This window comes from Ailuropoda melanoleuca, chromosome 1 (genome assembly GCF_002007445.2).
Source record: "Ailuropoda melanoleuca isolate Jingjing chromosome 1, ASM200744v2, whole genome shotgun sequence".
Taxonomy (NCBI): domain Eukaryota; kingdom Metazoa; phylum Chordata; class Mammalia; order Carnivora; family Ursidae; genus Ailuropoda; species Ailuropoda melanoleuca.
This window is the reverse complement of record NC_048218.1, coordinates 194,922,542-194,934,211: the sequence shown is the minus strand read 5'-3', so window position 1 is coordinate 194,934,211 and position 11,670 is coordinate 194,922,542. Positions and strand designations below refer to the sequence as shown.

The following is an 11,670-nucleotide window of genomic DNA, read 5'->3' as shown; positions in this document are numbered from 1 at the left end:
TCATTAATAATTTTATTAATTTGGGTCCTTTCTCTATTCTTTTGAATAAATCTGGCCAGTGGCTTATTGATCTTATTTATTCTTTCAAAGAATCAGCTTCTAGGTCTGTTGATCTGCTCTACTGTGCTCCTAGTTTCTAATTCATTGATCTCTGCTCTAATCTTGATCACCTGCCTTCTCTTGTGTGGGTTAGGCCTGTTCTTCTGTTCCAGCTCCAGCTTCTTGAGGTGAGAATATAAAAACGGCATTTTAGATTTTTCTATTCTTTTGAGTGAGGCTTGGATGGCTATGTATTTTCCCCTTAGGACTGCCTTTGCAGTGTCCCATAGGTTTTGGACCGATGTGTTTTCATTCTAGTTGGTCTCCATAAATTGTTTAAATTGATTTTTGATTTCCTGGTTTATCCAATCATTCTTGAGCAGGATGGTTCTTAGTTTCCAAGTGTTTGAGTTTCTTCCAAATTTTTCCATGACATCGAGTTCCAATTTCAAAGCATTGTGGTCTGAGAATATGCAGGGAATAATTTCAGTCTTTTGGTATCAGTTGGGACCTGTTTTGTGACCCAATATATGGTCTATTCTGGAGAATGTTCCATGTGTATTCGGAAATAATGAGTATTCTGTTGTTCCGGGGTGTAGTGTTCTATATATATCTATGAGGTCCTTCTGGTCCAGTATGTCATTCAAAGCTCTTGTTTGTTGATTTTCGCTTAGGTGATCTGTCTATTGCTGGTAGTGGAGTGTTGAGGTCTCCTACTATTAACATATTTTTATCTGTATGTCTCTTTATTCTGGTTAAGAGTTGTCTTGTGTATCTTGCTGCTCCTCTGTTGGGGGTGTAGATATTTATAATTGTCATATCCACTTATTGGATACATCCTTTAAGAATAATATAGTGTCCTTCTGTATCTCTAACTACAGCCTTTAGTTTAACACCTAATCTGTCTGATATAAGAATTACTACCCCAGCTTTGAGTTTCATTGGCATGAAAAATTGTTTTCCATCCCTTCACTTTCAGTCTGGATGTATCTTTAGGTTCAAGATGAGTCTCTTGCAGACAGCAAATGGATGGGTCATGTCTTTTTATCCAATCTGCTACCCTGTGGTGTTTTATGGGAGCATTTAGGCCATTCACATTGAGAGTGATTATTGAGACAGATGATTTTAATGATGTCATGTTGCCTGTAAAGTCTTTGTTTCTATAGATTGTAAATTTCTGTTCTGTATCACTCTTGGGGCCTTTCTAGTTTTATAGAACCCCCCTTAATATCTCCTGTAGGGCTGGTTTCGTGGTTACGAAATTGGTCAGTGTCTGGTGATTCTGGAAGTTCCTTATCTCTCCACCAATTCTGAATGACAGTCTTGCTGGATAAAGGATCCTTGGCTGCATGTTTTTCTTGGAAAGAGCTTTAAATATGGCCTGCCAACCCTTTCTCTCATTCCAGGTCTGTGTAGACAGGTCTGACGTAGTTCTGATATTTTTGCCTTTGTACGTGAGAAATTTTTTTGCCCTGGCCATTTTCAATACCGTATCCTTGGATCTAATATTTGCGAATTGCACTATGACGTGACGTGGTGTAGGTTTGTCGTGGTTGAGCTTGGGAGGGGTCCTCTCTGCCTCTTGGACACGAATGTTTGTTTCCTTTGCTAGATTAGGGAAGTTCTCAGCTACAATTTGTTCAAATATCTCTTCTAGACTTCTCTCTTTCTCCACCCACTCAGGGATGCTGATGATTCTGAAATTGGAACATTTCATTGAGTCAGTAATCTCCCGTAACCTAAATTCTTGAGATTGGATTTTTTTGAGCCAAGTTTTTTTTTTCAACTGTCTCTTCTACCATCCCATCCTCCAATTCACTAATTCGTTCTTCTGCCTCATTCACCCTGGCCGTCAGAGCATCTAGTTTTGACTGCATTTGATTCATAGCATTTTTAATTTCTGCCAGATTTGCTCTCATTTCTGCCCTTAGAGATTCTATATTCTCGTTAATATTTTCATTAATATTTTTTTCAAGTCTACATATCATCTTGACCATTGTTACTTTGAATTCCATTTCTGATAATTTGGTTATATCCATATCCATCAGTCCTGTGGCAGAGGCCACAGACTCATTTTCTTTTCTTTGCTGGGGGGGATTTCTCCTCTTCCTCATTCTGATGAGAAGTTTTAGGGTTGCCCAGAGCCCAAATTATTGACCAGGACCCAGGCAGTGTGCACTTGTTTTATAGGGATCTTAGGGATGTGGGCTTCTTGATTTTTCAGGCTGCCTTCTGGGGGAGGGGCCTGCCATGCTGATACTCAGGCAACCCTGTTTGGGTAGAGTCTCTGTGTCCCCTGCAAGGGGGGAATGGGGATGGGCACAATGTGAGCTGGTATTTCCAGGCTTTTGTTCTCTGGCAGCTTCCCCCGGCAGTTTTCTGTGCCTGAGACTCAGAGCAGTAGTGGCCGAATCCCAGCCTGTGTCTCAGAACAGAGAGATTGCAATCTGCTCTCCACTGAGCTCTCCTGGCCACTCTCTCTTTCTGTCGGTGCTGCTAAAAACCCTGCAGTGTCCCGGGTTGTGCGCCCCACAGCCAGTGTCCCAGCCCTCACTTCCAGGGCCGGTGGGTCTCTGTCCTTTGTGCTTCTAACACCGCCAGCTGCCCCCGCGTGCGTTCCTGAGCTCTGTTTCAGTCTGGTTCACACGCACTCCGGAGCGCTTGTTTTCAGTCTGGTCGCGTGTGCTCATGGGCTCACGGTCTCAGTCTGCTCTCTCGTGGGTGCCGTCCGCGAATCTGCCCGCTCCCCCGTGCAGGTGGCTACCGCCTCCCGGCGCCCGAGCGCGGCGACTCCCTCCCCCTTCCGTTTATCTTCTGATATCTGTGCGCGGTTTCACGGCTCCCCGCTTTGTACCTCAATACTCAGTGCTGGAGATGTTCATTTGTAGAGATCCTGATGTATCTTCCTGCGTCTCAGGCTGATTCCGTGGATGTTCGGGCTGGTCTGGTACCTATCCAACTCGACTCGGGACCGGCTGAAAAAGGGGTCCCCTACTCCTCTGCCATCTTAACTTCAGCCCCCTCTCTTGCTTCTTTAAACATTCTCGTTGTCACTACTCTTTGCCAATTTAATTACTGTGTCTCTTGGTGTGGACCTCCTGGGGTTGATTTTGTTGGGGTCTTTCTGTGTCTCCTGGACCTAGATTTGTTTCCTTCCCCAGATTTGGGAAGTTTTCAGCTATTTCTTCAAATATATTTTCTCCCATTTCTCACTCTTCTGATTTATGGATCCCTGTAATGCAAATATTATTATACCTGATGGTGTCCCTGAGTTCTTTTAGTCTAATTTTAATTTTATGTTTTTCTCTCTTGTTCAGCTTGATTGCTTTTCATTAGTGTTCTCCAGGTTGCTGATCCATTCTTCTGTTTCCTCTAGTCTAGTATTTATTCCAACTGGTGTATTTTTAATTTCAGTTATTGAGTTCTTCATCTCTGATTGGTTTTTTACCTCTTTGTTTGAGGGTATCACTGAGGTCCTCCACTCTTTTCACAAGTCCAGTGAGTATCTTTGTGATCATTAAATTCTCTATCAAGCATTTACTTATCCCCATTTTGTTTAGCTCTTTTGCTATGATTTTGTCCTTTTCTTTGATTTGGAATGTATTTTTCAGTGTTTGTTTCTATGTGTTAGGAAAGTCAGCTACATCTCCTGCTCTTCAAAGTAGTGGCCTATGAAGAAGAGGTTCTGTGGTGCCCTGCAGTGCAGTGTCCCGTTCACCAGAACCTGGTGCTTAAGCGCATTTCATCTTTTGTATTTTGTGCACCCTACTATTATGGTTGAGCCACTTTTGCCTCCAGTCCAGCCATCTGCATCGGCGCTCTCTGTGTTGTTAGTGTGCTAGTCTGGAACTGCTTTGGGCTTGAGTTGGAGACTAGGCACTTGCCGGAGATACCGTAGCACCAAACTGCTGGGCGCTTTCCCTGTGTTGTCATCTGAGAAGCTCTGATTGGTGGGTGGGGCCTGCTGTCAGACTACATGTCTGCCCCGGCCCACTGCTAGGCCTGCAGGGGTACTGGTGTGTGCGGGAGTCACTTTGGAGTGGTGTTGGTCTCTGTCGTAGCTGCATGTACTCTTTCAGGCCGTGGAGCTGTTTTAGGTCCTTTCCTGCCAATGGTATATTGGAGGGGCAGTTCATGCGGTGTTAGCAAGGTTTGTGCAGTCTGCCCCTTTAGCACACGCTCTAAGTAAACAAATCATCCTCCTGTATACCCCATGTGTTTTTCAAACTACTGTTTTCATGCTGTATCTCAGTGGGACTGTTTGTTGTGTTGTTTCTTTAAGGGTGGAGACTGAAATTTCCTGTTGCCCTCCTGGCTCTCCCAGAGTTGAGCCCACTGATTTTTAAAGTTCCAGGTATTAAGCCCCGCTGATTGTAAGAACTCGCAAAATTATGCCTCTCTTGTTTTCTTGCAAGTTCTCCAGGCTTGGGGTGCTTGGTGTGAGGGTCTGGTACTCTTTCCACATTCGTGGCATTCCTCCCTATAGTGAACAGTCCCGCCAGTCCATTTAGCTCCTGACCTCATCTCTGCCCTTCCTACCCTCCTCTTGTGGGGTACGATAAGGATGTGTCCTCTTCTCTACATTTAGCTAGGAAGAGTGTGTTCTGCCAGTCTTTGGGTCATTTTCTGGGTTATTTACACTGATGCAGGTGATCATGGGACCCTCCTACTCCACTGTCTTCCTTGGAAGGCTACATTGCTTAATTTTCTCATATGTCAAATCAATCTTGCATTTCTGGGATAAATTCTATTTGGTCATTGTGCATAATCCTTTTAATATGTTATGGGATTCAGTTCGCTAGTATTTTGTCTTTTTGTTTTAATAGATTCAGATCTTGGTTAAAAAAAATACTTATTTGGCCCCTGGAATCCTAACAGTTGCTGTTCTTAATTTCTCTGGTACTCCCCTATCCCCAAACAACTCCTATATAATCCCCTAACACAGCAGGTAGCATTGATCCCGTTATATTTCTGTTGTCTCTTTACTTGTCATTCTTTCTATTTACTGAGAATAGATTGTATTTCCACTGTATCCTAGTATCTAGTACAATCCTTGAGAGTATAACTTGAGACTTCTGGAAAGCAGATAACCATCAGATTTTTAAAAGAACATGAAAAGGAGATTATATAACAGAGACTGATAAAAGAGTTGTTGAGACATAGAATAGTGTCAGGAAGGTTAAAAAAGCGAGTTAAGCTATGAATAAATATTGACAACAAGATGTAAATTTTACTTAGCTATATTCAGAATGAATATATATCACAGAATGTTTAAATCTGTTCTGCTGGGATTATTTTAATAATAATCATCCTGATGGATGACAAAGAGCAGACTCCCTCAGCTCTTAAGTTGCTTCTGTCTATCAAATAGAGTTTTCTTCTCTCTAGAAAGAGGAGAATAAATATTGGTAATAGATGACAAGTCAAAAGGCTCTGAGTGAGTTATTTCTAGTCCCGGACATATTACATCTCAAGTAAGGAAGGAATTTACATATAAGATCACAAAACCACTGACAATTTTTTTTTTTTTTTAAGAATTCAGGAAGTGTCTCTCTGCTCTCTGCTAAATGCCTAACTTTGTCATTTAAGACTGCATCATAATTTAAGGATCAGTTCCTTCAAGAAAACATTCCCTGAGATTTCCAGGCTGGATTTGATCCTGTTCTCTGAACAATCAGAGCAGTTTGTGCATATCATTATCACTCAATCTTTCTAACTCTTCTTGAAATGAACTGTATATGAGTCTTACCAAAATTTGATACCTACCCCTTAAATGGTGAGTAGCTAATCTAGTTGGAGAATTATGTTTCAGGCAGAGAAGACAGCAGGAGCAAAAGCACAGTGGTAAGACTGATATATTCTGAGGCTACAAGAAGATTGAGAATGGCAAGAGGTAAAACTGGAGAGGTAGTCAGGAGCCAGTTCACTGGAAGTCTGTATGTCATGGTGTATAACTTGGTTTCTAGCTGTAGCAAGTGGCTGTCAAAAATCTTTTTCTTTTTAACAGAAAATTATCGAAAGAAAGCTATGCAGGATGAAGAAGGGTTTGATGGGCTAGGTCCTAACTGTCTGGCCTTTCACCATCTCTCACGATAGCTCCCTAAGTGGTGAGTCACTAAGTATGGTCTGCAAATTGCCAACATCAGAATTATCTTAAGTACCTTATAAAAACTGTAGATTCAGGGGCTGACAACAAAGACCAGCTCAGAATTAGAAGCTGAGGTTTCCATAAACTTCCCAGGTAATTCTCGCGTGCATTAAAAGTTTTTAAAACCAAACATTCTATAAGACAACAGGCCCATGATCTTCAAAAATGCCCGGGTTGTGCATGACAAAGAAAGGCTGAGCGTCTATTCCAAATTGAAAGGGAATAAAGAGATGTGGCATTTATTTATTTATTTTTTTTTTTTTAAAGATTTTATTTATTTATTCGACAGAGATAGAGACAGCCAGCGAGAGAGGGAACACAGCAGGGGGAGTGGGAGAGGAAGAAGCAGGCTCATAGCAGAGGAGCCTGATGTGGGGCTCGATCCCATAATGCTGGGATCACGCCCTGAGCCGAAGGCAGACGCCCAACCGCTGTGCCACCCAGGCGCCCCGAGATGTGGCATTTAAATGTGATTTTTGGGGGTGTTTGGGTGGCTCAGTTGGTTAAGCATCTGCCTTCGGCTCAGGTCATGATCCCAGGGTCCTGAGATTGAGTCCCACGCTGGGCTCCTGCTCTCAAATAAAAAAAAAAAAATCTTCAAAAATAAATGCTCTAAAGGACATTATTGCTACATTACTGTAGTAGGATATAAATCAGTATTGTATCAAAGTTGAATTTCTTGATTTTAATGTAAGACAGTGTTCTTGTTGGAAAATATATACGTTGAAGTTGAGGAATAAAGACGTGTGCAAAAAGTGGATTTGGGGAAATATTAGGTAGAGTTCTTCATACTATTCTTGAAATTATCTCAAAATTAAAAGTTAAATTTTTGTAGGCTTTTTAAGTCTTGGGACTGTGCAAACTTCAAACCCTGCTAGGAAACTAGGAATTACTGGAAGTCTTTAGGTAGTGAGTATACATAATCTGATTGGTGTTTTTGATCACTTTAGGGTAGTATGAAAGGTGGAATTAGGATGAAAATACTGGTGGCAAGGAAGCCAATTAGAATCTTGTAAACAGGTGATAAGAGTCTGAAAAGAATGATGACAGTTAAAATGGTGATAAAGAGATTATGAGGCAAAATCCACTAGATTCATTGGCTGATTGGATCTGAGGAATGGAAGTGAAAGGAGAAAAAAGGATAACTGTCATGTTTCTAGTTGAAACGGGTGGTTATGTAGATAGTACTGCTCCCAAGGTTACGGAGAATACAAGAGGAACCTCTAACTAGAATTAGATGAACTTGAATTTGGATATATGGGACATCTCTGTGGAGATGTTTAGGAGATAAACATAAGTCTAAAGCTTTGACAAGAGGTCAAATGTATATACAGGTATGTCCATATATAGAGAGAGAGTACAACAACATGACATACTTGAGATCCGGAGTTTATGAAAGGCTGAATCTAAGATGATTTAATTTAGCAGGAATAAAGTTAAGGCGCAGGACACTGAAGCCAAATACCAACTGAAGCAGCAGAAGATGGAGGAGACACCACTTAGCAGTAGCACGATGCAACCTATCAATACTTTAGCATAGTTTCCAAAAGAACAAATGTAACCTTAGGCTGCATTAATGGAAATTTATTGCACACTCACTAGCTAACATCTGTAATACTGTGTTCAGTTTCATTCAAGCTTGAACAGTTAACAGGAAAGAATAAAATCAGGTGCTAAAGGACTTGAATCATGCTGTATTGTGGACGGTTGAAAGAACGGAAGGAAAGTTTGAGGGAAATACACGATAGCTTTAAAAAAATACCTTGGAAGAGGCATTGCCTTCATTCTCATTTTTCAAGGAGAATCAGGGAAAATGAGTCCATCAGAAATATTTACCTTTAAGGTTATTTGACTTTGTTTTGTGTAATTGAAGAAGTGGATGAAATTTACAGGGACACATGTTTTTAGCTCAACATAAAAAGAACATTTTCAATACTATAGCTCTCTAGCAGTGGAATGAACTGTATGGCAATTGGGTAAACTACTTGTCACCAAGTGTAGTCAATCAAAGGCCGGGTGAGGCTGGATCCTGTAATTGTAGGTGAGGCTAGAGGACTCCCAAGGTTTCTCTCGTCTTTAGGATTCAGGAGATGGGAATGAAGAGATTAGACAATGAGATGCATATTCTCTTATTTTTAACTAGTAAAAATTACAAGAAAGACAATTTGACATACTGAGTTTCTACTGGCTTCCTTTATGAATTTCTAGAGCTAGAGAGGAAAAAAATGTGAGATTCACAATTTCTGGGAAGGTGAATTTCTCCTTGTTTTGAAGATAATCTAGTTTCTTACATGTAAATCTTGATCAGAGACATATGGTTAAATAACTCACATTCAGATGATTTGTGAGCACTCATTACTGTCTATATTCTTAGTTTACTCACCCAAACCTTGATTAGGAAATGGGCTTCTGAAATAATCAAATATACAAACATCTGATACATTTGGCTTTATATCTAGAAAAGATGATAAAAGATTAGTAGCATGAAAATAATGAGTCTTTTACACTTCATATATTTTCTTTTTCTAGAAGATAACATGTAAATAGCTCAATAAATACAGTTCTCAAATATGAATTTTTGTTGCATTTCATTTTTGCTCTTTATTGTAAAAGTCTAAAAAATGTTCATACCCTTTGGGTCAGCAGTTCCTTTCTAGGAATCTATCATAAATAAGGTCTTCATTATTGAAACAGAAAAAAAGTAAAAGTTTAACAAAGGACATAGTTAAATTTAAGTTTCACTAATACAGTGGAATACTTTACCACCATTTAATAACATGGAAAGAAGTTTACTGCAATTTTAAATGAAAACATAGGCTACCAAACAACATGAACATCCTGTGATTAACATAGAGTATATGTGCTCAGACGTAGAAAAGGGTCTAGAGTATTCTAAAATGTGCTTTTCAGAATATATTAAAGTTATATATAAAATAATTTTTTGTATGATCACTATGAGAAAAATAAATTTCAAGTCAATTAGCCATATTAGTTATAATAGAAAATGGAAGTATATACATGTATATGTATTTTTAATGAGGTTATCTCAAATCCTTTTTTGGAAATAAGTGTGGTATAAATGTATAGTAATACAAATGGTCAAATTTATATCCAACTTAGATTCCAGTAGAAGCAAATGAAGAGTCCATAATTTTTTTCTCTCCTGGGCTCGTCCTCTTTTAAGAAATGAGAGGACCAAGATGGTTTTTAAAACATAAAATCCCTATTTTGTTTAGGGAAAAACCTCTCAAATCAGAGATATTCATCAAGTACATGGACCACTCCTTTCTCTGTGATCTCTAGGAACCCGGCTTAGAACACTGGCATTGCACCTGTAACACTGCACTTAATTTGTTTTTCTCCCCCCATTAAAAGATGAGCTCCTGAGAGTAAGAAATGGTATAGTATACTTCTTGATATCCCTAGAACCAAGCACACTGGCAACCTCAAAGATGTGGCACAAAAAAAATGTGTGTTGAATGAATTGTTGAGAGAGGGCAGAAGTAGAACATTACCTTTCACATCAGAATTTGATTCTCTCTGTCTTTGCACTAAATGTCCTTTATCACATGCCTAATGGAACACAGAACCAAAAGGAAAACAATACTATGTTATAAACATGAACATGTGTTACATTTACTGTATCATCATTGGTAGTTTTCAACATTTCTCATTTTATCATAGGTTTAGAATAGACAAAAATATCTCTTAGAAACTCCTAATACCTTTCATAACACTAATTTTCTCCTGCAGCAATGAGAAGAAAATATTGATATTGTACTTTGGCACTACTAAAGGGAGTCAAATTTTTTTTTTTTTTTTTACTTCATATAGAATTTATTTACAATGAGAAAGAAACACAAAATGTATGCTCACAATCTCATTTAAATGTGAATAAAGATGAAGGAAGGTAAGAATATGAAATGAGTAAAAATATATAAAGATGAAAAATATTTTTCTCATAGCTTGTCAAAGTCCAGAGTAAGAGCATACACGTGACATTGCTTTCTACCTTGAAAAAGTTGTCAGTAATGACCCAGCTAGACTAATGAGACCTAAAACACTGTAGAATTATGACAAATCCTGAGTAGTCTACAAATCACATGACCAAACTTTGTTTAAAAAGTTTGCTTCCAAACTTTTGTTTCTGCATCTGTGGTATGTGGATATTATAAAGCATTTTCCAAAAGGGCAATGGAAAGGAAAAAAATATTTTTTTGCCAACATGTTATGCATATCAACTCATGATGAAGAGTGGACTATGAAATAGAGTTAAAAAGTAAAACCCCTTCTTTGTAGATAAATTTGGCCTCAAAAAAACTGATATAATTATAAAAATGAAAGTATAAAAATCAAAAGTTGATTATTGAAGGCATAGAGAAAATTATACAAAGTTAAAAGTAGCAATATTATATAATCACTAGAATTTGGAGAGACAAGAGGTAAAATTAAGCTGGAGAAATTCACTTGTGATAAGACCTGATCTGATGAACTCAGTCATTCTTAGCTCTCCTCCCTTTATTGAAATGATGCCGTAAGCCACAATAAACTATTACATCACCCTATAGGAAATCACCAGGCCAGTGTCTTTATGAATACAATCCCCTAATTCTAACCACGGTAATCTCTAATTGTTTGTTTTTGCTGAAAGTCTTCCAAATCAATCATTGAGAATGTCCTGGTAGAAATAAAGTTAACTAAGATACTTTTAAATAACTTAAAAATATTAATTTTAGGATGTATGGATGTCTTACAAGAGTTCAGAACATGAATTTAAGGTGTCCTCTGGCATTGAACTCAGTTAAAATGATACTGTCCACTTTTTTTTGCCAAAGATTAGAAAATAAGATCAATGGCTAAGAGCTCCTATTAGTTTATAAGCATACTTATAGGTATGCAGCCTTTTCAAATGACCAAATGATGACTGTTTTCCATCTGGAAAATGCAACATTAAATATAGATTGATTTCATAAAAATTTTAAAACTCCAATCAAGGAAGGGGAAAATATATAAACAATATAAAGAAATTTATCATATTTTACATGAAATATAGCTTGGCTAGAGGAGAAAAAGCAAGTGAATATGTTTAGGAGAACTAAATATGTGTCTCACAAAATCTCACAAAATCTACATACAAAAGAATAAACAATCCCCCCATACAAAGTCTACTTTGGTTATTGTGTCTACAACTGACTTAACACAGATTGATTAGAGAGTTTGGTAAACTTTTTTTTACAATCTTGGCCCTGTCCCAAGCATACTCATGTTGCTTAGACTGCAGAATTTACGAACAAAAATAAGGTATCATTGTAAAAATATGCACTATTACTCTAACAGTGTACTAGACTAGAATTAAAATTTCTGAGGACTAGCGCGCACAAAGGAGCACACGCACACTGGGAACATGGCGGTAGCCCGTGGACCGTACCAGCGTCAGCTTCATGGCCTCCACACGGCCTAACGCATGCAAGGTGTTAGCACCG

The 11,670-nt window shown here is 38.6% G+C and overlaps 1 protein-coding gene and 1 long non-coding RNA gene across 2 annotated transcripts in view; one reads left to right on the top strand and one right to left on the bottom strand.

The window, feature by feature from the left end:
- Positions 1–11,670, bottom strand: part of AGBL3 (ATP/GTP binding protein like 3) — a 59,491-nt gene that overhangs the window by 14,239 nt on the left and 33,582 nt on the right. The window contains exons 14-15 of the mRNA XM_034672560.1: positions 9,703–9,760; positions 8,571–8,642 (exon numbers count right to left, since the gene is read on the bottom strand). Of these exons, the coding sequence (XP_034528451.1) occupies positions 8,571–8,642; positions 9,703–9,760 (130 nt within the window). The remainder of the gene's footprint in view (positions 1–8,570; positions 8,643–9,702; positions 9,761–11,670) is intronic.
- LOC117804579 overlaps positions 1–11,670 on the top strand; it is a 51,727-nt gene that overhangs the window by 29,593 nt on the left and 10,464 nt on the right. The window lies entirely within an intron of this gene.